Source organism: Mastomys coucha, unplaced genomic scaffold (genome assembly GCF_008632895.1).
Source record: "Mastomys coucha isolate ucsf_1 unplaced genomic scaffold, UCSF_Mcou_1 pScaffold1, whole genome shotgun sequence".
NCBI lineage: Eukaryota > Metazoa > Chordata > Mammalia > Rodentia > Muridae > Mastomys > Mastomys coucha.
The window spans coordinates 16,090,001-16,115,286 of record NW_022196891.1 but is presented as its reverse complement, the minus strand read 5'-3'; the positions used below and the strand labels follow the sequence as shown (position 1 = coordinate 16,115,286).

Below are 25,286 nucleotides of genomic sequence, written 5' to 3'. Positions count from 1 at the left end.
AAGAAGAGGAAAAAAAGAAAAAAAAACCAGAATACTTCTTTGGTCCTCCCTTCTTTATTCACACTCACTTTTTTACATGCCCTAAATTTTCTTGTCCTCCTCTGTTCAATTCTGGTTAAATCCAGCTGTAGATCACTATGTTCTCAGGGGTCACATCAGATACTTACATTATGAGTCATAACTAGCAAAATTATACTTATGAAGTTACAACAAAAATAACTTCATGGTTGGGGGGTCACTACAACATGAACCGTACTAAGGGGTTGCAGCATTGAAGACTGAGACCCCTGGTCTACTGCCTCATGTTTTTCATTAATAACCATGGGAGAAGAACTTCACATGGTTTTGACAGTGGCTGGTATGGTTTGTTTGTGCTCGGCCCAGAGAGTGGCACTATTAGAAGGTGTGGCCCTGTTGGAGTAGGTGTGTCACTGTGGGCGTGGGCTTTAAGACCCTTATCCTAGCTGCCTGGAAGCCAGCATTCTGCTAGCAGCCTTCAGATGAAAATATAGAACTCTCACCTCCTCCTGTACAGTGCCTGCCTGGATGCTACCATGTTCCTGCCTTGATACTGCGCTGAACCTCTGAACCTGTGAGCCATCTCCAATTAAATGTCCTCCTTTCTAAGACTTGCCTCGGTCATGGTGTCTGTTCACAGCAGTAAAACCCTAAGACAGTGGCTTTCCAGTAGATGATGTTGTCTTGATCACCATGTTAGATGTTCATTTACTAGGAAGTAGAACCCTGACTCTAGGAAATCCATGTAGTGGTGCTACATGTTCCAGTAATAGTAGTACCACCTCTGCCACATCGGTTTGGTTGGTTCACAGGTGACTCCACAGTCAGTTCACAGTGGATTTATCAGCACTGAGACAGTTGGCTTTCCTCCTCACAAAAAACTTTCTTCACTTAGGGACACTACTGTTGTCTCCTAACCCCCGTAACATTTTTACTTCCCCTTGCTAGTCCCCCTCTCTGTCTGACCCTATAAACTGTTTTAGCACCTTTTTTGTATCAGCTCACACTGGGTAATTTCATCTAGTGTGATATTAACGGGCATCTGTAGGGCGAAGGAGATGGATGATCCAGTGAGGAAAGTGCTTGCTGTCTATACAGGAGAGAACTTTTTTTATTTGATCCCCACCATCCACATAAAATCAGGGCACAGTGGTATGTGCCTAAAACTTCAGTGCTGGACAAATGGAGGCAGAGACGCTAAGGAGGAAGCTGAGCCCTGCGTTAGTGAGAGGCCCTGTCTTAGAAGCTGTAAACTGAACAGTGTCTGATGTTGACCTCTGGCCTCTCACACACGACCAGGTACCGCACAAAAAAAAAAAAGAAAGAAAGAAAAGATTATATCCATGCTTGCGGTTTCTCGTTTACTTCACGAGCTTGAGCCTCATGTCCAGATGTACACGTCCTACTGCCTGTGTGACATTTTTACTTAAGTGTCTGTTGTAGGCCCGCCATTACAAGCAGAGCAGAGCAGAGCTAGGTAGGCTTCCTGGGCACTTGAAGGACGATGCTGAGAGTTCCCACCTGACATTAAAATCCTGACAACTAAAATTAGGGCTGTGGAGATCAGTTAGTACTTGTCTTAGAGTTTTACTGCTGTGAACAGACAGCATGATCATGGCAACTCTTGTAAGGGCTGGCTCACAGGTTCAGAGGTTCAGTCCATTATTATCAAGGCAGGAACATTGCGGCATCCAGGCAGGCATGGTGCAGGAGGAGCCGAGAGTTCTGCATCTTCATCTGAAGGCTGCTAGCAGAATACTGGCTTCCAGGCAGCTAGGACTAGGATATTAAAGCCCACGCCCACAGTAACATGCCTATACGATCAAGGCCACACCCTGATAGTGCCACTCCCTGGCCCAGGCATATACAGACCATCACAGTAGTGTTTGCCCTGCAAGCATGAAGGCATGGGATCAGTTTCAAGAAGCCATGTTTTTAAAAATCTAGTATAGTGAGTCGCAGTTGTAGTCCCAGTGCTGGAAAAGCGAAGATGAGAAGATGCTGGTGCTCATTGCCGGCTCCTTTAGATCACCCACTAACCTCTACGCAAGCAGTGTGCACACGCATGCAGAAGAGCCCTAAAATGAACATTGCCACTGTCTAAGCTGGACAGTATTTAGCTTTTGCTAGTCTCTGCCCAAATGCTCCAGGCTGTAATCGAAGGTCCCATGTTGTATTTAGTCCCCTTGAGTCAGTAATGTTTTGTGTTTTCAGTGGTACTTGAAAGAGGACAGAATGTCCTTCAATTTGGGCTTTTGCATGTGATTAGATTGAAGCCATGGATTTGAAGGGGAGATGCTGGGCTGATAGTATGGCATCCTGGATTTAATGGATAACAAATTAAGCAGGTAGTCTCTTGACATCATTAGTTTTCCCATCTCTACAGATTTTCCTGCCTTAATAAATCACAGTTCTTACTTCCCTATTGCCAATCCTGGCTGGAGCTTTTGAATCAGAAACAATGGCGGGCAGAAGGCCCTGCCGATTCCATGCATGCTACTAGTCACCTTTGCTCCTCTTTGTATTCTTACTGGGAAATTCTATGAGTTCTCCAAAATGTGTCCAAATCCACCACTCACTTCCATCTCTCCTGCTGCCGCCCTGCTTCAGTTTAATATCAGTAGCATCCTCTTACCTGGTCTTCCAGCCATTGTTCTCTTACTAGTTTGATTTTTTAATTTTTCTCCTCAGTAGCCATGGCAGCCAAAACTTAGACCATACTACCCTCTGCTCCAACCTTCTAGTATTCCCAGCACCAGCTAAAGCAAATCCTTCCCTTAGGAAACATGGCTTTTTCCTCTTCTGGTTCTGGGCCAGTCTCGTCTTGTTTACTGGCCTCCTCGTCTCCCGCCATTTCCTGTTTGTCCTTCATTGCTAAATGCCACTCCGACCTTAAAGCTCATAGAGTTCATTCCAACAGCATCAGGGTTTGTTTGTTTCTTTGTTTTTCATTGAAATCTTCTTAGATAATCCCACTCCTGGAATCCCTCTTCCCATGGCCCTCTCTTCTAAAGTCGTAACCTCCAGTGTTTAATTAGGTTTGCTTGCGTGAGTCTCTGGGGTTGCTTACTGGATAATGAAAAAATTAACCCGAGGCTGCACCTGAAGAGGGAGTGGCTATCCCTCCCCCAGCAGCCACTCATTCCCAGCAGCTCCACAGCTGGAGCAGCTGTTGTGCCTTCTCCCATCCGTGGTAGAATGTTGACTGTAGGTAAGCACAGCTCCTGTGACTTCTTGAGTGTAACCACTGCGTGGTGTCCAGAAAACAGCATTTTACAGCACACCTCTGTGCCTCTGCTTCTTAAGTCCTTTCTGACCCCTGTTCCACAATATTGCCTGAGCCTGGGGGTGAGAGAGTTGAATAGATGTTCTGTTTAAGGCCGCACACTCAACAGTCACTCTTAGCACCCTGACCGATTACAAATCTCTGTATTCACCACAAAAATCAGCTCCTCTAAGGTTGAAAGCAACATTAATCTATGGGTATAAATAAACACAAATATTTAGAAGGCAGTTGAGGACATGTCCATTTAGCAAACTAACAGTAGGTTCTCGGGGTCTATGATTCCATCAGCTTTGGGTTTCCTACCAGGTTTGCAGTAGCACACATGAAATTCTTCTGTGGAACAGGCTTGAGATCTAATCAGAGATAGGTGGTTACCCCCAAAGCATTCATAACACTGTTGCACTAATGGGCATACCTTGTGTAGTGGGTCAGTATGGAGTGTGCAAGGTGTACCAGTGGGTAAAACCTTAGATGGCTTTTCTCCCCTGGTGGTGATAGCTACCTAGCACCTCTGGCACTGTGTAAGTCAGCCAGCAGAAAGGATGATCCCAGGTCAGTGCCAGCTTTATTTCTCAGAGCCTTGCAATCTAAGTATGTAGTGTCTTCAAAGGAGGGGTCTGGTTCTGAACTGCTAAGAGCAGTGGCAGAGGCCTTTATTGTTTGGGGGTTCCTGGCGAGCAACTCACTAGGCAAGCATCTCACACCAAGCGCCAAGACTTGTATTCAGTAACCCATGCCACTAAGTTTCCTCTCAGTGATCTCTCCTGAGCACTCTGACATAATTGTGTGCGCCTTAGTTCTGGCCTTCTCTAGCTCCTACACCCTCTTTTCTCTTCACTTCATCTTCTACAGTATGTCTAGGGATTGCCAATCTAGATTCACTAGATTGTCAGTTCCACGAAAGGAAAGCATTTGCTTGTCTTGAGAATATGAACTTTGTGCATAATCTTTGGATGAATGAATGAATGAATGAATGAATGCCATGCAAAATATACTCACGCTCTTTGCCTTTTAAGGAATTTATAAGCTGGGGACAAGCAGCTTTACAAATGCCTGATATAAGTATATGCCATTAGAAAATTAAGAGCTTGAAGTGAAGAAGGCTCTGAAGTCATTGCAGACTGAAGCCCATAATAAGAAAAAATAATTTTTTTACAACTTCATTTTCCTAGCAAAAAAGAAACCCTTGCAAAATGCAAGGTGTGTGTGTATATATATTTTTTAAACATTTTCTCTTTCTTTTATTGTTTTTATTATATATAAGTACACTGTGTCAGACACGCCAGAACAGGGCATCAGATCTCATTACAGATGGTAGTGAGCCTCCATGTGTTTACTGGAATTTGAATTCAAGACCTCTGAAAGAGTCAGTGCTCTTAACCGCTGAGCCATCTCTCCAGCCCAAGGTGTGTATAGTTGAAGAATGCTGAAATAGTTGAGGAAAGTTGTCTAAATGGTGGTGAATGTGTGTTATTTATTCAAAAGACAGCTCAGAGAGCTCTAATTCAGATAGCCTGGGAGCCACTTCACACCAGCCTTGGTGGGGCCTAGAGTGGAGAGCAACAGAATCCAACAGAAGTTGTGATCTAGAAAGATGGCTGTGGAAAGACTGGATGACATACACAACACAGCAGCCGAGATGAGGAGGCGCTCTCCCTCAGCAAGGTGGAAGGACAGAGCCAGCTCTGCAAGGCTGTCTTCTCCCCTCTTCACCACATCTCTCTCCAACACACACACACACACACACACACACACAAACACACAGAGCTCTCAACCATTGTGCTTCTAATGAGGGAGGAAGAAGCAGTTAAATATCTTGAGATAATGGTCCCAGCTTTTTTTTTTTTTTTTAAGTACATGGTTGCTGTCTTCATACACACCAGAGGAGGGCGTCAGATCTCATTAGGGGTGGTTGTGAGGCACCATGTGGTTGCTGGGATTTGAACTCAGGACCTTCAGAAGAGCAGTCAGTGCTCTTCCCCGCTGAGCCATCTCACCAGCCCTGGTCCCAACTTTTAAAGAAGCTAACCAAGCCCTGTATGTTTGTATACATATTCCTTTTAAAAGAAGAAAAGACTTACCTCTCACCAACCTACAACCTGCACACTAGGCTAGGCTACACAGCCTGTAGGCCCCTGGGTCTGTTGGGCCTTGAAGACAGTATCATTTTATCTCACTTGGTAATTCACACCTATCTCAACCATATTCGTACATACAGTCGTGAGTGATGGCTCAGACATAGTCCCAGCATTAGACATTAAGTGTACTGTTTCCAGGTTTTTCCACATGCCTGAGTAGTCGTTTCTATTTAGTTATCAGTGACTCAGACTGAGTCTAGTGGCTTGCTGGGGCTTATAATCTGAGCTATTTGGGAAGCTGAGACAGGAGGATTGCCAGTTCATGGCCTGCCTGGGCAATTTAATAACATCCTGTCTCACAAAGAAAAATGAGGACGGGGAATGTACTTAACTCAGTGATAGAGCACTTTGCCTGGCATGCGTGAGGCCCTAGGTACAATCCTCAGTCTGGGGAAATCAGTGCTTCTTGTTAAGTACATTTCTTGTATTGTACTATCCTACGTGCTAAAAACAGAACAGTGACATGCTATGCACAAGTAGATGAAGAGGCCGTGATTGCAAGTAGCCGGTAACAAGGTAATGTCATTGTGGGTGACTACAGCCTGAGAGGTGGAGATAAGGAGTAACCCACAGGAAACAGTTTCTGGGAGGAAAGAACCCTTAGTTCAGAGCCCTCTGAGGTGAACGGGAAGTAGTGATAGCTGAAGGATAGAGTGAAACTGATAGGCGGAGCTTAGTCAAGGAAGAGGGTGGTTTATAAGAGTTCTGAAGGACTAAGCAAGGGATTCTGTCCCTCATGTTATATAAATATGAGCACACTGTCACTGTCTTCAGACACACCAGAAGAGGGCATCAGATCCCATTATAGATGGTTGTGAGCCACCATATGGTTGCTGGGAATTGAACTCATGACCTTTGGAAGAGCAGCCCATGCTCTTAACCACTGAGCCATCTCTCCAGCCCTCTCTCCAGCCCTTTTTTTCTTTAAAGATGTATTTATTTATTATATGTAAGTACACTGTAGCTGTCTTCAGACATTCCAGAAGAGGGAGTCAGATCTTGTTACAGATGGTTGTGAGCCACCATGTGGTTGCTGGGATTTGAACTTGGAGCCTTCAGAAGAGCAGTCAGTGCTCTTAACTGCTGCGCCATCTCTCTAGCCCCGACACACGCAGATTCTTAAGTGTGTATGTTTTAGGAGGAAAACTCAGTAGCTTTTTCATACGTCAGTGAGGCAAGTGCTGCATAGACTCAGAAAAATCAAGGAACTAGAGAGATGGCTCAGCAGTGACAAGACTGCTTCCCAGTCTTGCAGAGGACTTGAGCTTGGCTCCCATCATCCAGGTAAGATGGAGTACAATGCCTGGACCTCTCATTCCAGAGGTCTGACACTTCTGCCTCAGAAGGCACCTACAGTCACATAAATTACTTTAAAATGACAGTAAAATATACTACTGTTATATAATAGTCCCTTCCACATTCTGGTTTCTTAGTTCCCTCAATGTTTTCATCCATATCTATATCTTTGATCCATACTGGATTATATGTAGCAGTTTACTTTGTTTCTTGGGTCTATTAATCATCAGTTGTTTACTCATGTCTAACCTGTCTTTTCAACACTTGGGTTGTTTTTAAGACTTATTTTGTTTGTTTGTTTTGTCTACATATAGGTCTACACCATGTGTGTATAATGCCAGTGAAGGCCAGAAGAGGGCATTCAATACCATGAAACTAGAGTTAAAGATGGTCATTAGTCCCGTGTGTGTGCTGGGAGTGGAATCTAGACCCTGCAAGAACAGCCAGTGCTCTTAACCACTGAGCCGTCTCTCAGGCGCCAAAACTTGTGTTCTTAAATAGTTTGTTCTACAGACAATTTGGATTAACCTGATTGCTTCCTCTTGATTCATTCTTGGCTATAAATTATTAACAAGATCTGTGATGTGCCTATAATTCATCCACCCAGAACCCTTGATGTCAGTTTGTCCCATCACTGGCATGAGATTACTTTGTTATAATGGTTAAAGTAATATATAGCAGGTTTGTTTTTTGGTTGGTTAGTTGGTTGGTTCGTTGGTTGGTTGGTTGGTTTTGGGTTTTGGTTCTCGAGACAGGGTTTCTCTGTGTAACCTTGGCTGTCATGCAGTGTTTGATTGTCTGGATACATTTGACTTTTTTTTAAGAATGTATGTGTCTGAGTGTTTTGTTTGCATTTTTGTATGTATGTGTGCCATGTACATGCCTGCTGCCTGAAGAGTCAGAAGAGACAGATCCCTGCAACTGGAGTTACTGATGGTCCTGAGCCACCATGTGGGTGCTGGGAATTGAACACAGGTCCTCTGCAAGAGCAACAAGTGATCTTAACTACTGAGCCATCTGTCCAGTCCATATACCCATCAAGTTTTACATTCTCAACTTAACTGTGTTTATAATAAATTTGCTACATGTGTTATATTAATATTCTCTCTCCCTCAAAAATATAACCTAGGGCCAGCAAGATCCCTCAAGAAAAGGCATATGCTGCCAAACCCAACAACCCGAGTTCAACCCCAAGGATCCAGATGGTGGGAGGAGGAAATTGACTCCCATACAAATTGTTCTCTGACCTCCACACCTGTTCCATGGCACACATAGTAAACAAATTAAAATGTAACTTAAAAAGATAAAATAAAATTAAATTAATGTCACCTAATGGTAAAAGTTGGTTATCACTTTTAACGGTGGCAAAATCATGATTGGCTAAGCATCACTCTAGCCTGTTAAGTTGGTATTCCACAATAAGAACTTTTAAATTTCTATCTACTTATGCATGACTTCATGAGCTCCTTTATTCAACTTAATAATTCAGCTCTTAGCTGCTGAGCCATCTCGCCAGCCCCCTCAGCCGTTCTGTAAGACAGTGATTTTGGTGTGGTCTTTAGAGCCACAGTCTGGCCAGTGGCTCTGTTCATTCCCACCTTGGATCCCGCAGGTTTTGGACTCAGTGAACTGGTTTCTGTGTTTGGGTCACAAACTCATACTGATAAATCTAAAGCCAATACTCGTGGTTCCTGCTTCCCAGGTTTCTTATTCCTAGGTCCCTTCATGTTGCTGAGACTCTGGCTCCCAGCAGACTTGGGTTTTCTGCACTTTCCCACTTGGGCAGTGTATGCTAATTTCAGAATCCACTTTGCATCACAGCCCCATTCAGTCCGTCTCAGAGCTCCTTTGGTCGGCTGGAGGAGCACACGCACCATTCAGTCCGTCTCAGAGCTCCTTTGGTCGGCTGGAGGTGTACACGCAGCATTCAGTCCGTCTCAGAGCTCCTTTGGTAGGCTGGAGGTGCACACACACTGTTCAGTCCCTCTCAGAGCTCCTTTGGTAGGCTGGAGGAGCACACGCAGCATTCAGCCCGTCTCAGTGCTCCTTTGGTAGGCTGGAGGAGCACACGCAGCATTCAGCCCGTCTCAGTGCTCCTTTGGTAGGCTGGAGCACACGCACTGTGCTTCACAGATACTTGAGGTGGGTCTGGGTTGTTCCCACTGTGATTACAGTATTGATTTGGTAGCTAGAGCATTTTAATTAGTCTAGGTCAAGGGTGTTCAACCTTTTGGCTTCTTTGCCCACACTGGACAAAGAATTGTCTTGCAGTGTTCATTAAGCTACGGCAGGAAGTCATCTTCATCAGATTCTACATCTGAGCAGCAGAGTCTGGCCTCTTACAGAACTAAGTGGGCGTCATCAAATGTTGACAGTTGCTGATGTGAACATTAAAAAGGAATATTTTCATTTTCCTTAAGTTTTATTGAGCTGCACTGAGGGAACAATAAAATATGGTTGTCTCACCTGGAGGTGTACCTCAGCTCTGAGGTTGGTCCCCAAACAATGACAAGGGGAACTTTGACATTAAATCAGTCATGAAATTAATACCACAGTGAAGATTAAGGGTAGGTCTCTAACCCTAACCCTAACTTTTAAGTTTTCCTCATGAACCAATGGTATTTGTTTAAGAACCATTTGCATCTTCTTATCTGTAGCTTTTCCTCCCCCTTTTTTGTTTTGAGGGGGTTGTTTTTTTATTTTTTGAAACAGTGTTTCTCTGTGTATCCCTAGCTGTTCTGAAACTCACTTTGTAGACTAGACTGGCCTCCAGTTCACAGAGATCTGTCTACCTCTGCCTCCTGAGTGCTGGGATTAAAGGCCTGCACCACTCACACTACCTTTTTAAATAACCAGCCTGATAGACCTTTTCTTCTCTGTTTATAAGTGGAGATATATATATATATATATATATGTATATATATATATATGTATATATGTATGTGTGTGTATATATATGTAGTATTATAGATATATCTATATATAAGTTTATAAATATATATGCTATATATTGCTATATAGTGTTATATATTTATAAGTATGTTTATAAATACATTTTCAGTTCATTTGTCATTATTTTACTCTTTCTGAGTATTTTGGTAATACAAAATTTTTATATTAAGCTGATCTGTCTTTCTCTTTAATTTCTGTTCATTTAATAATTTTTGTTGTTGTTTCATTGTAGAGGACATGCATCTTTGGCTGGCCTCTATTTCCCAATTCTCCTGCCTCCACCTCCCAAGTGCTAGGATTTCAAGTGTGCACCATCAGGTCTACTTGTTTACTTTCTTTTTCTCCTTTAGTCTCTCTCTCTTTTTTTTTAAAGATTTATTTATTTATTTCTATGTATATGAGGACACTGTAGCTGTACAGATGGTTGTGAGCCATCATATGTTTGCTGGGAATTGAACTCAGGACCTCTGCTTGCTCTGGCCCAAAGATGTATTCATTTATTGTTATATGTAAGTACACTGTAGCTGTCTTCAGACACACCAGAAGAGGGCATCAGATCTCATTAAGGATGGTTGTGAGCCACCATGCGTTTGCTGGGATTTGAACTCAGGACCTTCGAAAGAGCAGTCAGTGCTCTTAACCACTGAGCCATCTCACCAGTCTCTTGAGACAGAGTCTCACTGTGTATATTTCCCAAGCCCACTACGACAATCTCAGTACGGTGATCATCCAGCCTTGGCCTCCTGAGTACTGGAATGGCAGGTGTATGGCACCACTCTCAGAGTAACTTTACTTTTTGTGGAGTTGATGGTGTTGAAGTCAGTTAGACATCCACTTAAATTGAAATTGGAGCTGGAGATAGCTCAGTCAGTAAAGTGTGAGTTCAAAACTCACAGAGAAGCTGAGGGTATTGATACGTATCTGTTACACTAGCACTGGAGTGGGTAGCTGTGGTGGGAAGGGAGGTCTGATGGACCCTTAGAGCTCACTGGCTAGCCAGATTGGTGAAGTGAGGCCTGTCTCAAACAACTAGGAGCAGTGATACAAGCGTTAGCCTCCAGCTCCTGCACAAGCATGTGTTCTCTAATTCCAGCACTCCTGTGGTGAGATGGGAGGCACAGACAGGAGAATCCCTGTGGACGCTCAGAAGCCAGCTAGCTTGGCATTTACAGTAACAAAGTAGAAAGAAAAGCTGACACCCACAGTCACCTGTCCTCCACATGAGAATCACACACCTATGCTTACCACTGATTCAGACATGTATGCACACACCAGTCTTTTTAAACCACTGACATAGTAAGTACAGTTTGTTGACTAAAACTGTCTTTTCTCCCATTGATTTGTCAGGGCAAAAATGAGCTATAAACAGAAGGAATTCTCGTCTTCAGCGCTCTGTTACCTAGGCTTTCTTTGCAGCTGTGACAGAATTCTTGAGAGAACTTAAAAGGAGAGATTTGTTTTATTCGTGATTTCAGAGGCTTCAGTCCATTGTCCTGAGGTAGAGCAGAGCCAAACCAGTAAGGGACCAGAGCAGAAGCTGCCCCTTAAGACCAGCCCCAAGTTAAGGTCACGGTTGATCTTCACACTGTCTTCGCACCGATGCTGTGCTCTCCTCATGACTGTTGCTGTGGAGGAAGTTGTCTATTCGTTTCCTGGGTTTCTGCCCTGCTGTTTCAGTGCAGAGCTGGCGCCCTTTGACCAGTCCGACAGTGCAGAGCTGGCGCCCTTTGACCAGTCCGACAGAGCAGAGCTGGCGCCCTTTGACCAGTCCGACAGTGCAGAGCTGGCGGCCTTTGACCAGTCTGACAGTGCAGAGCTGGCGCCCTTTGACCAGTCCGACAGTGCAGAGCTGGCGCCCTTTGACCAGTCCGACAGAGCAGAGCTGGCGCCCTTTGACCAGTCCGACAGTGCAGAGCTGCCGCCCTTTGACCAGTCCGACAGTGCAGAGGTGCCGCCCTTTGACCAGTCTGACAGAGCTTTACTGCTTACTAAGTGCTTTGGCTGTCCTTAAATCTTCTGAGGTATTTTCAAATGTGGCTTACCTGGTGGTAGTTTTATGGTTTCTCTGGTGTGTCTGCAACACATAGTGCTTCTGTGGGTTAGTTCTAGAACCAGTGGCCCAGCGTGAGTGCCTGATTCTCCTCTGGTCCCTTTAAGTACTCCTTTCCCAGGCCTTGAGGAGGGTTCTCGAACACACATCACCATGATGCTTCTCGCATGCCTCTGGCCATCCCCAGGATGCTGTAGAGTTTGCTCCTCCTTCTGTGACAGAAGCTAGTAGGCAGGTCACTTGGCGCTGGTCTTAGAGGACAGCTCTTGCCCTGGTCCCTTACTGGTTTTGCTCTACTGTACCATGCCCTCCCCAGGACAATGGGAGAAGGATTTCTTTGGTCTCCCAGTTGAGAGGAATGCATCCACCTCTAGTGTAAGCACGCTAGCAAGAGTAGCTTGGCCCTTGGTGCTGACAGAGGAACGTAAAGGTGAATGCCAGTGCTCAGCCGGCTCTCGACATCTTCCCGTCTTCATCTTTATTATTTTTGTAACTGTTGTGCACTTTTGTGTGTGAGTATGGCCGAAGGGACCAGCTCAGGTGTTGGCCCTCACCTTGCGTCCTATCTGATGGAGTCTCTTATTGATCATCACACACTCTAGGCTAACTAGCCATTAAGATGCTCCTGTCGCTGTTTTGCGTCTTCTGGTAAGGGTACTGGGATTAACGTTCTTTGTCTGCTCCTGTGTCTGTCCTTGTGTGGATTCTAGGGTCCATATGCCTACAAGTGCCTTAGCTGTAAACCATCTCTCTAACCCTTTTCCCCTTCTTATTCATTCTGGGATCACAGCCCGTCGTCTGGTACTGGTCACATCCCAGTTGTCCCTCTTCTGTTAAACTGGTCTGGAAACACCCTCAAGGACACAACCAAGGGTGTGCCTCATTGGTAACCCAGGTGTTTGCTCACAGATCTCTGGCTTCCTTGATCTCCCCAAACTCATTCTGTGTTCTGCCCCGTGTCCTCTCCGCGGCACAGTGGCCTGATTGTGTTCTCCAGGCAGCCGTAAGGTTCACCTCTTGTTTCTTGAGTCTCTCGTTGCTTCAGGTAAGAAGCTAACCCAACCCCTTTTACTCCATCTTGACTGGAAAAAGTATATCCAAAAATTTTGAAAAGTGTATAAAGCCAGTTAAATAAAACTCTTCAATTAATTTTTTTTCAATATTGTTTTTTTTGTCTGTATTTTAATGATAAATTTACTGGTTTAAGTAAACTTTCTGTTACTTTTACAGCTTGCCCCTGAGCATTGATTTGCTCAGTAGCCCAGACTTACTAGAAACAACCATTGGTGATGTAACAAGGACGTCAGAGACTTCAGCACCATTCCCAGCACCAGATGACGTTAATGTAGCCACCAGGTCAAGTGAATTAGAGGAGCTCAAAGCTGAGTGCGAGAGTAAGCACCTACTCGGGAATTTGTGATATGTAAAACATTCTTGTTTCGTGTATGTATTTGATGGGGTATGCCGTGTTATGCGTGTGGAGATCTGAGGCAACTTTGAGGGTCACGTCTCTCCTCCACCATGTGAGTTCCAGGAATCAAACTGAGATCCGCATCCTCAGACCTCGAGTAAAGCACCTTTACCTGATGAGCCATCACCAACCCCAGCACCTTTTGATTATTTCTCTCTCTCTCTCTTTTTTTTTTTTTTTTTTTGGTTTTTTCGAGTGATTATCTCCTTTTGAAGCGAGATGTTTTAATCACTTCTTCCAAAAATGTTCTGTCTAATAGCTTAGTTGAGAATATTCAATTCCTCTTGCCTTTTGATTTAAGGAGAACTAGGAAAAGCATACGATAATACAGCATAACTAGGTTCATAATATCACGATGTGCTGAACATACATGATTGTTCACTCTGGGTTTGTACTCGCTCTCTGAGTACAAATTAAGAAGCTAACAGAGCAGGAGTGTAAACATCAGAGTGTAAGGCTGCCTGGGTGGCATGGCCTCAGACCAGCCTGGCTGGGAGCAGAGAAACCCTGTCTCTTGACAGTTTCTCTAAAGGTCTTCTGAGGCACAGGATTGACAGGATAATATTTGCTATTAGCGCCTACCTGCCAAAAAGAGAATGCAGAGTGAACGCTGCTTTTCTTACGTTTTTCAGGGGATAAAGAGTAAAATGTAAATTGCTCATTGGAAATACTTGTATATTTGCAAGCTTAGTTTGATTGCAAAGGGTAAGCTTGATAGTTAAAAAAAAAAATGTAAAGTTTAAAACTGTTTTAAACAAGACTTCCCTGTTACAGGTCATAGGGTTCGCTTAGTTTGATTGCAAAGGGTAAGATTGATGGTTAAAAAAAAAAATGTAAAATGTAAAGTTTAAAACTGTTTTAAACAGGACTTCCCTGTTGCAGGTCATAGGGTTCATTTCCAGGCAGCTTATGTTAATATGGCTCTTGCCACATTTGATTTTGTCGTAAGTAAAATTAGATACCGTCTCTCTGCCACCTAAACTCGTTAGAGCACAACAGTGATAGTTAACCACTCAGGATGAGCATGAGGGTTAGAGAAAGATTAGTGTTCTGCTTCATAGAGCATGCAGATGTACCACCAGCAAGTGGAGCCGGTCCTAAGCAAGGCCTTCAGAAGCCTTGCCAAGCCAGCAGGCCTGCTAGCACTTCACGGTAATGCTTAAACTGTGCAGCAAGACTTAAATAATTATGATGGTAATGTTTGAGTAGTGTTATTTAGTTTTTCTAAAAGCAGTAAGTTATTGGACAGTCTTCACAAGGGTGGAGGGAGATGGCTTAGAGGTGAAGTACACATACGCTTTGAGCTTGGTTCCCAGGACCTATAATTAAGTGGCTCACAGTAGGCTGTGACTCCAGCTCCAGGGCCATACGTCAACTCTGGCCTCCAGAGGCAAACTGCACACACATGTACCTACCCACATACAAAAACTTCCACAAATCACTACAAATAATTAAATAAAAAGCCATTTCCCATTACTATTTGTCAAATATTACTGTTCTTTCTGCCATAATTTCTTTTAGGTAGGTAATTTTGGTAACCTTGCCCTGGACTCTACCTTCTGTTAGAAGTGGTTGCTCTTCCTTAACTTAGAAATACACAAGATAGTGAGCCAAAGCCGTCAGGTAGATCCTGTCAGAAGCAGGACTACCTTAAAGTAAAGTACTTCTAGGACCAGAGGAGAACTAGTGTCCTGTTAGGAGAATTCCTCCTAGGGAGAGGTGTGAACCAAATCTCATCCCTCCTCGTAAGATTCCCAGGACAAACCAAAGTCTGATTCCACCCGAGTTCACAGTGGGCTTGTGTACTGAATGTGAGTGAGAAGTACAGATAACCCTAGAGCAGCCACCCCGGGAGATAGATCTGCAGCCAGCATGACTGACAGCCTTCTAATAGCCACTGTAAATGGATCCATGTCGGGATCTTCCACCGCCTGCAGACTCTGGCTCCTCTCCCAGGTACCTTCTCCCCAGGCCTTGTGCAGATGGGGTAAAACTGTATCCAAATAGTGAGAGAAATGACTGGCTACTCAGATGAGGACCCCTTCTATGAGGGAATGTCAGCAGTCCGTAAGGCCAATCATAATGGACTCACACAGACAGTTGATCTCATCAATAAATATGGTGACTACTTGGCACAAAAGACTGTTCTACATTTTGGGGGGGGGGGGTGTTCAAAATAGGGTTTCTATGTGTTCTTGAACTTGTGGGCCAAGCTGGCCTCAAACTCAGAAGAGATCTGCCTGCCTCTGACTCCCAAGTGCTGGGACTAAATGCATGTGCTACCATATCCAGCTTCTACATCTCCTTTACAGAGGTAAAAGTTTTATTTACATTCTATTTTATGTTATATAAATTTTAAAAATTTAATTGCTCCTTTATTGCATAGTGTTGTATTACCAAACAATTGAGTATGCAATTGTTAGAGGATTGTATTAGGTTAGGATAACATGATATAATTTAGTAGGATCCCTATAGCAATCAAATCAGGGGCTAGTAAGAGGGCTCAGGCAGGAAAGGGCTAGTAAGAGGGCTCAGGCGGGAAAGTGCTTATTGCACAAGTCTCATGACGTGGGTGTGGTCTCAGGAACCCACATAAAGGTGGGAGAGAAAACTCGACAGAGTTGTCCTCTGACCTCCACACTTATAAGATGGCATAGGTACACTGCTTCCCCCACACTCGTCATGCGCATAATAATAAATAAAATGTTAAAACATTTTAGATATGATAATTCTCTGTATACTTTAAAGTCATATATGAAGTCATTTATAGTGTTTTATTGGTATAGAGGAGAAATTTATAAGTTTAGAAAAGCAAATTTTGTATCAATATAAGAAAAATATTTTAAGTTCCTTCTGCCATACCCTAGATATAGGTGCCTAAGAATTAGTGTGTTTCTCACTATAGAAAGTATTCAAGAAGGTCTTGAGTGCTATGGAAATGCTAGAACAAGAAATTCTTCCAAAGCAAAGAGCTCTCACTAATGTAACTTAGTTCATATTATACCATTTGCTTAAAGTCAATCAGTGAGACTAGTGAGTGCCTTTTGTTTCAGAGTGTAAGTCTTGGGTGTGGTAAAGTTTATGCCACTAAAACATGAGAATCCAAAGTTTGTATCCACATAAAATACAGCCATGACAATACATGTCAGTGACCCCAGCATGCCAGGGGAAAGGGCAGAGACTAGACGATCCTTAGAGGTCATTGGCAAGACAATCTAGCTCCAAGTTGAGAGAGACCCTGCCTCAAAAAAAGCGTTAGAGGATGACAACTAACATTGACTTCTAGCCTCTGTACTACACACATGTGCATACATACATATATAAATACGTACATATGCATCATACATACACACAGATTTTTTTTAGAGAACGAAAGTCTATTTGGTCTTGCTTTCTTTTGACATAAGGTCTCTGTATATAGGCCAGACTGTCCTAGAACATGCTATGTAGTTTAGGCTGGCTTTGATCTTGTAGTGATTCACTTGTCCTGCCTTCAAGGTATTGGAAATACAAGCATATATTCTTATGCCCGATTTATATTCTCAGACTTTCTGTCCTCTGTACTGTGTATTTTATAGTGGTGATAGTATGAAAAGGAAGATTCGGGTAAGTAATATGGAAAGGAATACTCCTGACAGCACAGCTTTTGTAAAGGGTGCTCTACCACACAGAGCAGACAACCAGCAAGCACACCAGAGTAGGAAAGTCATTTGTTTTTTCCTGTCACTAGGTGCTGACTGTGTCACCTCATTGGTGAAAGCTCACTCCATACAGTCTGACATGATGTGCTAATTCCTAGATGGCGCCAAAGGAAGGGGTGTGATAGAGTCAAGTCTCAGGAATGTTTGGCATCCAGGAGTCTGGCAAATGGGCCAGAGTTTTAGATAAAAGTGACTCTGGGTGGTTACATCTTTGTAAGAAAAGACTGATTCTGACGAGCCCCCTGCCCCCCCCCCCCCGAGAATACTTTTTTTCATACTCAGCCAGCATGGACTGACTAGTAACAGTCGGTTATTGTTAAAGTTGACTGGGAAATGTTGGTTCAGAGTGCTCTGATGAGCCCTGGGACAAGGCCCTAACACACACAAGGAAATGTTGGTTCAGAGTGCTCTGATGAGCCCTGGGACAAGGCCCTAACACACTCAAGGAATTCGTTCATGGCTTAAGGTGCACCAGCTTCCTTGCGATGGTCCTTGGCCATGAAATTGACCTGAACCAACTTGAATGGACCAACCTTCTGTTCTCTTTATTCTCTTTACTAGCAGTTTTCTTTTAATGAGCTTTTACCTTTCTAACATTATCCTCTCTGAAGAGGTAACCTGGAATTATTTAAAAACCAGATTAGAAGTCAGAGCTCCCAAGCACTTGTGACATCTCTAGCAAGAGCATTTATTTCTGCTTTCAGTCGAGGAACTGCTTCCCTCGAGGGGCAGAGGCATTTTGCCCCCTCCTAAGCTGTCAGGCAGCTTGTGCCTCTTGTTCTCCTCATTCTGTCACCTAACTAACCACATGATAGGCCTAGGGCAGTGTCCAGTGTGGGCAGGCAAGGTACCAGGCCAGTGGGCCTGGCTGAAAAATGACAAAAAATTTATTTAAATTACTGCCAGGCATAGGGAGGGAAGGGAACCCTTGAGTGTTGCCTGGAAATAAATGTGAGGGAGAATTAAAGGCAAAAGCTGTTGGCATTACAAGTCCTATGCCAGGGATTAGGAGAAACCAGAATACAGGATATTTTTTAAATATCCAAATCAAAATCCACTACAGTTTCTTGATGCACTCACAAGAGCGTTCTCCATTTGATTCCATCTCTTCCCCGCCCCCGCCCCCACCCCCCCCACCCCCATCCCCTCTCCCCTTGGGTCCCTAAGGCTGGTCTTGAAAGGGTCAGTTTTCAGGTACTTTAATGGCTGCTTAAATAGCTAGTATCAGTTCTCCAAGAAGGCTTCTCAAGAATGAGGGAAAGAGGGAGAAGAAATTTAACCATCTTAGGTTAAATTTAACCATTTAACCATTCTTAGGTTAAAACAATAATGGCAAAAATAATAATAATAATGGGCCTGTCTCTCTGGGATGTATATAGTTGCTGTAGTGTTGAATTGAGCAGTTTGACATTGCTCTTACCAAGGAGAAAACTGATAGTGAGAAATGGTTCTTTAAACATGTGTGTGTGTGTGTGTGTCTGTGCGTGTGTGTGTGTGTGTGTCTGTGTGTGTGTGTATGTGTGTGTGTGTGTGTCTGTGTGTGTGTGTATGTGTGTGTGTGTATGTGTGTGTGTGTGTCTGTGTGTGTGTGTGTCTGTGTGTGTATGTCTGTGTGTATGTATGTGTGTGTGTATGTGTGTGTGTCTGTGTGTGTGTGTGTATGTGTGTGTCTGTGTGTTTATCACATATATATCATAGCTAGGCAGACCCTGACCTCACAGAGATCGGCCTACTTCTGCCTCCCAAGTACTGAAATTAAGGGATGTAAAACCCTGCCCAGCTTTAGGATTGACTTTTTTTTTTAAAAAAGATTTATTTATTTATTATATCTAAGTACACTGTATTTGTCTTCAGATGCACCAGAAGAGGGCATCAGATCTCATTTCAGGTGGTTGTGAGCCACCATGTGGTTGCTGGGATTTGAACTCATGACCTTCAGAAGAGCAGTCAATGCTCTTCCCCACTGAGCCATCTCACCAGCCCCCTAGGATTAACTTTTGTTGTTGTTCTTGTTGTTTTTCAAGACAGGGTTTCTCTGTATAGCCCTGGCTGTTCTGGAACTCACTCTGTAGACCAGGCTGGCTTCGAACTCAGAAATCCGCCTGCCTCTGCCTCCCAAGTGCTGGGATTAAAGGCGTGCACCACCACCGCCCGGCAGGATTAATTTTTTTTGAAGCAGGATCTCACTATATAGACCAGGATGGCCTCAAATTCCTACAGATCTACCTGTCTCTAAAGCCATACACCAGCAAGCCCAGCTCTAAGATTAACTCTTAATTGAGTTATTAGAGAATTATTGGAGAGTTTTGTGTTCATCATGATTATTCCACTTTGAATGAAGTAAAAACAAAACTTGGGTGTATACCCTCATATAACTATCAGACAGACAGACTAACGAGAAGTTTTGCTTTTCTTTTTTTTCCCAGCATTAAAAGATGACACAGAGAAGCTGAAACAGCTTGAAACAGAGCAGAATATCTTGCCATCTCTTCGACCTACCATTGACATTAATGTCAACAGCCAGGTATTGGGATCTCTTCTGTGTCTACTTGTTCTAGTACAGTTTCCAGAAAGACTTCCCTTACCTAGACCATTGTCTTAAGTTGCTTTTGTCTGTTACTGTGATAAAGACTGTGACCAAAAGTGACTTGGAGAGGAATGGATTTATTTCATCTTACAGTTTACCATCATCATGAAAGGAAATAAAGACAGGCATTCAAGGCAGGAAGTGACGCAAAAGCATTAAAGGGGTGCTGCTTACTGGCTTACTCTCCATGGCTACTCAGCCTGCTTTCTTCTATAACTCATGAGCACCTCCCCCAGGGCTCTAGCACATCAATCACTAATCAAGACACTGCCCACAGCTTGCCCTGATGGGAGTGCTTTCTCAGTAGAGATTCCCTCTTTTCAGGTAACCCTAGCTTGTGTTGGGTTGACAGAAGACCTAACCAGTACTGTCTCGTTTCTGGTGGGAAATCTGTCTGTGTTGAGCTCTGATTGACCTGTTTTGCACTTTAAAAGATGAAATTGTGGATATTTAGGAGGGAAGGGAGAAGTTTGCAAGACAACATTAAGAAATTCATGGGAGCTGGGCGGTAGTGGCACACGCCTTTAGTCCCAGCACTTAGGAGGCTGAGGCAGGCAGATTTCTGAGTTTGAGACCAGCCTGGTCTACAGAGTGAGTTCCAGGACAGCTATACAGAAAAACCCTGTCTGGAAAAAAACAAAAAGGCAAACAAACAAAACAAACAAACAAACAAAAAACAAAAAAAGAAATTGATGGGGCTACGGAGAGGACTGAGTTCAGGATGTGGTGCTAAGAGATGGCTCAGTAGCTAAGAAAGTATTTGTTGCTCCTGCAGAGGAGCCACATGCGATTCCATGGACCCACGTGGCAGATAATAACCATCTCTAACTCTGATTTCAGATATCCTCTTTTGAATTCCGAGGGCACCATACACACATGTGGTACACATATATACATGCAGGCAAAACACTCGTACACAGAAAATAAAAATAAATTACAGGAAAACAATTTAAGATCAGAAGTTAGGTCTACCTCAGTGAGTTCCAGACTAGCCTGGTTCACACAGTGAATTTAGGCCAGCCAGAGCTACCCAGTGAGATATCTCTTAAAAATAAATAAAATTTAAGCTATCTTGTTTTTTGGGTTTTTGAGACAGGGTTTCTCTGTGTAGCTCTGGCTGTCCTGAAACTGTTCCTAGTAGACCAGGCTGGCCTCAAACTCAGAGATCTGCCTGCCTTTGCCTCCCAAGTGCTTGGACTAAAGGAGTATGCCAACCCTGCCCGGCTGGCTTATGGTGTTTTTTTTTTAAAGACACATTGAGGGGCTGGAGAGATGGTCAGTGGTTAAGATTACTGGCCGCTCTTCCATAGAACTGAGTTCTCAGCACCCACATGGAGGCTCATCCAAATACAGGCTCACCACCATCTGCCACTGCAGTCTCAGGCTATCCGATGCCCTCTCCAGACCGTTGCACTACATGCACCTACAGACAAGTACAAACAAAAATTTCAAAAGTAAATAAACATAGTGAAAAAACATTATTGGGCTGAGTTAGAGTATTTGGGTTTTGTTTTGTTTGTTTTTCTCTTTTTAATATCTTGTGTCTTGAGAGTTTGCAGTGAGGGTTGTTGTGATGTACAAAAGATGATAAAGAAGTACTCAAGTCTGCAACTGCGAAGCTAATCAGAAAGTCAAGCCTGGCAGTGATGGCAGCATCGCCTAGGGTCTCGAAATTAACCCCAGGCAGAGAAGGGGTGCTGCACAAGGTCCTAGGCTCAGTCCCCAGGAACAGGGACTGGACTAACTTCTGCTGACAGGATCTAGGTGGTTACAGGGAAGGTCAAGCCTTTACAGAGGGTTTCCAGACTTTTTTATATCAGAAGCTTTCATAGGAAAGCTTGTTCAAAATTCAGACTTAAGCCAGACTTGCTGGTGTATTCTAGTAACCTTAGCTTTGGGAGGCTGAGGCAGGATTACCAGCTCAAGGTCAGTCTGAGCTAATAGGGAATGTCTCTCAAAAAACAAAAAATTTTAACTTCATATTTTGGGGTGCTACCTAGAGGCTGAAATAGAGACCACATTGAGAAACATCAGAATTGAAATAAGAACATCAAATGTGTTTAGGCATGGAGGGTGATATGGTATTCACACCTATGCCCATCAGTAATTACTATTTAAGTTAAGCAAAATAGTAAATATAATACAGAGAGCTTATATTTCTTTCACATGTATTAGTCTGCCTCCATTTGTTTATTTCTAATGGCTGTTTTTCTGGGTTTTTTTGTTTTTTGTTTGTTTTTTGTTTTGTTTTGTTTTTCAAGACAGGGTTTCTCCATGTAGCTCTGGCTGTCTTAGAACTCACTCTATAGACCAGGCTGACCTTGAACTCAGAAATCCTCCCAAGTGCTGGGAGTAAAGGCATGCGCCACCACTGCCCGGCCTAATGGCTGATTTTTAACTACAGTGTTTATTGAGTGAATTTGTGCATTATTTTCATCAGTGTGTCTGAGAATGTTTACATACTTGTCACATTAATTGTTACATATGATTTGTTACAAAATGTCAACTCCTTCACTGGTGAAAACTACAGAGTTAGAACCATGAAGTATGAATATGAATGGTCAAGACATAATACCTAGTCTTTAAGCAACTGAGTTACTAAAATGCTTGAATTAAAACATTCACAGAGAATATATGATACTTGCTCACATTTGACCCAGGTGGGTTTAGATTAGACCTTCTAGGGACCAGTCCCTTCCATGCTGGAGTTCTTTATCTGCAGATAGATAGTTACAGGAGCTGGGTGTGTCTAGAACAGGAGGCAGCTGCTTGAGGCATGTTATTTCTTGGTTGTCTGAATATGAACCTTCAGCATTCCTGTTTCCGAATATCTGTGGCCTATTGCGAGTGATTATATCTTTTAACATTCAGGAAGAAGTGGTAAAGTTGACTGAGAAATGTCTTAATAATGCCATTGAGAGCCCAGGATTGAGCGCAGTAAGGGTTCCTCCTGACTTCAAGAGTAACATTTTGAAAGCTCAAGTAGAAGCTGTGCATAAGGTAAGATTCCTGTAATAGACATTGCTGAAGTACCCTGGCTAGTTTATGTCAGCTAAACTTCTCAACTAAGAAAACACCTCCAAAAGATTGCTATAGGCAGGTATGTAAAACACTTTCTTAATTTGCCGTTGAGTGGGGGAGGGCCCAGCTCCTAGTGGGTGGTGCCAGCCCTGGACTTATGGGCCTGTGTTCTATAACAACGTCTGAACAAGCCATGATGAATAAGGCAGTAAGCAGCACTCCTCCGTGGCCTTTGCATCAGCTCCTATATCAGTGTTTCTGCCTGGCTTGAGTTCCTATTCCGACTTCCTTCAATGATGGACAGCAATGTGGAAGTGTAAACCAAATAAACTCTTTCATCCCAAGTTGCTTTGGACAATGGTGTTTCATCACAGCAATAGTAACCCTATCTAGGACACAATGACATGGAAAGAGAGCAGAGGTGCAAATGACAGACTTCCAAGACGATGTGCAAGGTGACGAAAGCCTGTGGCCACTCTGAGTTCAGACAGCCTAGCTAACATTGCTCTGGTCTAGACGTTGTTGAAAACAAACGCAGCCCATGCCTTGAAAACGACTTGCTGGGCTGTTGGCACTTTTACCAACCACAGCCCAGTTACTTTCTCTTTAGATCTTTTCCTCAATATTAAGTTTCTAACCCTAGATCTTTATCCATCCACTACCCCCAGTTAGGGGAGATTCTGAAGCAGTTAGCAACAGAACTGATACACAAGGAGAGTCGACTGTGATGGGTGAAGGACAGACCGTGGCCCTGCTCCTCTAGGGTATGACTGCCCTGCTCCCCAGCTGGCTTCTCTTCACTTTCAGACTTATCCTCCATACTGAAATTGGCATAGAAGTCTGCCTCCCCAAGTCACCTTCATAGTTTCCTATGGATGAAGAGCTTTTCCATTTCTATCCCAGGCTTTCCAGAGAACTGATGTCTTTAGCCATTGTGATGGCTAGTGTTCCCTTAACTTGACATAGCTAGAGTCATTTGGGAAAAGGAACCTCAGGTGAGAAAATGCCCGACCACACAGGCCTGTGGGAAAAGTCTGGGAGGCATTGTCTTGGTTAATGATTGATGTGTGTGGGTCCTGCTCACTGGACACAGTGCTCCCACTGAGCCGGTGACCCTTGAATGATAGTCTAAGTAAGCAGACTAGTCAAGCCACATGGAGCAAATCAGTAAGCAGCACTTCTCAGTGGCCTCTGCCATTCCCGCCTCTAGGCTCTTGGCTAGAATTCCTGCCCTGACTTCCCTGGATGGTAAACTGCAAAGCTGTGAGGTGAAATCAGCAGTTTCCTTCCCACATCATCTGTGGTCATGGTGCTTTATCCCAGCAATAGGAACCCAGAGACACTCTGTTGTTCATACTGTCACCAAACAGAACAAAGCATGTTATCAGAGATGATAAATGTAAGATGTGAAAGCATAGGCCTTGGAATCTCATTTCTATTCTATCCCCTTCAGGTTTTATGTTTTAGGACAGATTAGTTCATTTCTCAAGCCTTGTTTTCTGTTTTAAATAAGATAGCGGTGAAACTTACCTTAAGATACATTGTAAGAATGAAATGAAGTGCTGGGCAGTGGTGGTGCACACCTTTAATCCCAGCACTTGGGAGGCAGAGGCAGGCAGATTTCTGAGTTCAAGGACAGCCAGGGCTACACAGAGAAAAAAAAAGGAAAAAAAAAATGAATGAATGAAATGAAGCAATAAATGCAAAGGACACAGAATACTGCTTGGAACATAGTAGTTGTTAAAAAGTATGACCCAGCTGGGCATAGTGGAACACATGCCTTTAATCTCAGAGTCCCAGGCCAGCCAAGATTACATAGTGAGACCATGTCTCAAACAAAAATGGCCCTGATCGAGGCAGTCACTACAACAGCTGATGTAACATTAACATATAATCTGAATTTCTTTTTTTTAATGCTCTTAAAAAGGCTCGAAGAACTGGCTTGTCCCCCTGTGAGGCCAGGGTCTTAACCTTTGACTGCAGCCTCTAGCAGAGTGTGGCCTGAATGTTTACTGTTTGCATGATTTCTGGCTCATGGTGTCGCAGCAGTCTGGATAGACGAAAACAACATGGCCTTACACTTCAGTTGTCCTTTCAGATCCGTTCTGATTCAGCATAACAAGAAGTAATTTCAGTACCTTTAAATTACAAGGATTTTATTTTATACTGACAGGCCTCCTCATAAAATAATAGGAGCAAATGCCTCCACTGTAAATATCTTCCCCAATTTTTATTTCATATTATATTAATGTATTTATTTATTTTGAGGCAGGGGTCTATCTCTCTGTTGAGTAACCCTGGCTGTCCTAGAACTCACTGTGTAGACCAGGCTGGTCTTGAACTTACAGAATTCTATCTGGCTCTAAACAATATTTTAAAAAGAAGCAATACCAATTCTATACGAGAATTTCCTAATTATTCAATTACTGTTATCCCTGTACCCAAACCAGGGAAAAAGTATTGCAGGAAAAAGATTCCAAACCAGTATTCCTCTCAAACGGGGATAGGAAAGTTCTTTGAAAGAGTAATCAAGTTCTGATGATAGGCGGGAGGTGGTGGCGCACGCCTTTAATCCCAACACTTGGGAGGCAGAGGCAGGTGGATTTCTGAGTTCGAGGCCAGCCTGTTCTTCAGAGTGAGTTCCAGGACAGCCAAGGCTGCACAGAGAAACCCTGTCTCGAAAAAAAACAAAAAAGCAAACAAACAAACAAAAAGTTGTGATGATGAGTGTGTATGTATGTGTGTGTGTGTATATATATATATATA

At 43.4% G+C, this 25,286-nt stretch overlaps 1 protein-coding gene across 3 annotated transcripts in view; it reads left to right on the top strand.

Moving 5' to 3' along the window:
* Positions 1–25,286, top strand: part of Epb41l5 (erythrocyte membrane protein band 4.1 like 5) — a 106,587-nt gene that overhangs the window by 59,352 nt on the left and 21,949 nt on the right. For all 3 annotated transcript variants that reach the window (XM_031380495.1, XM_031380515.1, XM_031380504.1), the window contains exons 17-19: positions 12,971–13,134; positions 19,339–19,436; positions 22,371–22,499. In XM_031380495.1, the coding sequence (XP_031236355.1) occupies positions 12,971–13,134; positions 19,339–19,436; positions 22,371–22,499 (391 nt within the window). The remainder of the gene's footprint in view (positions 1–12,970; positions 13,135–19,338; positions 19,437–22,370; positions 22,500–25,286) is intronic.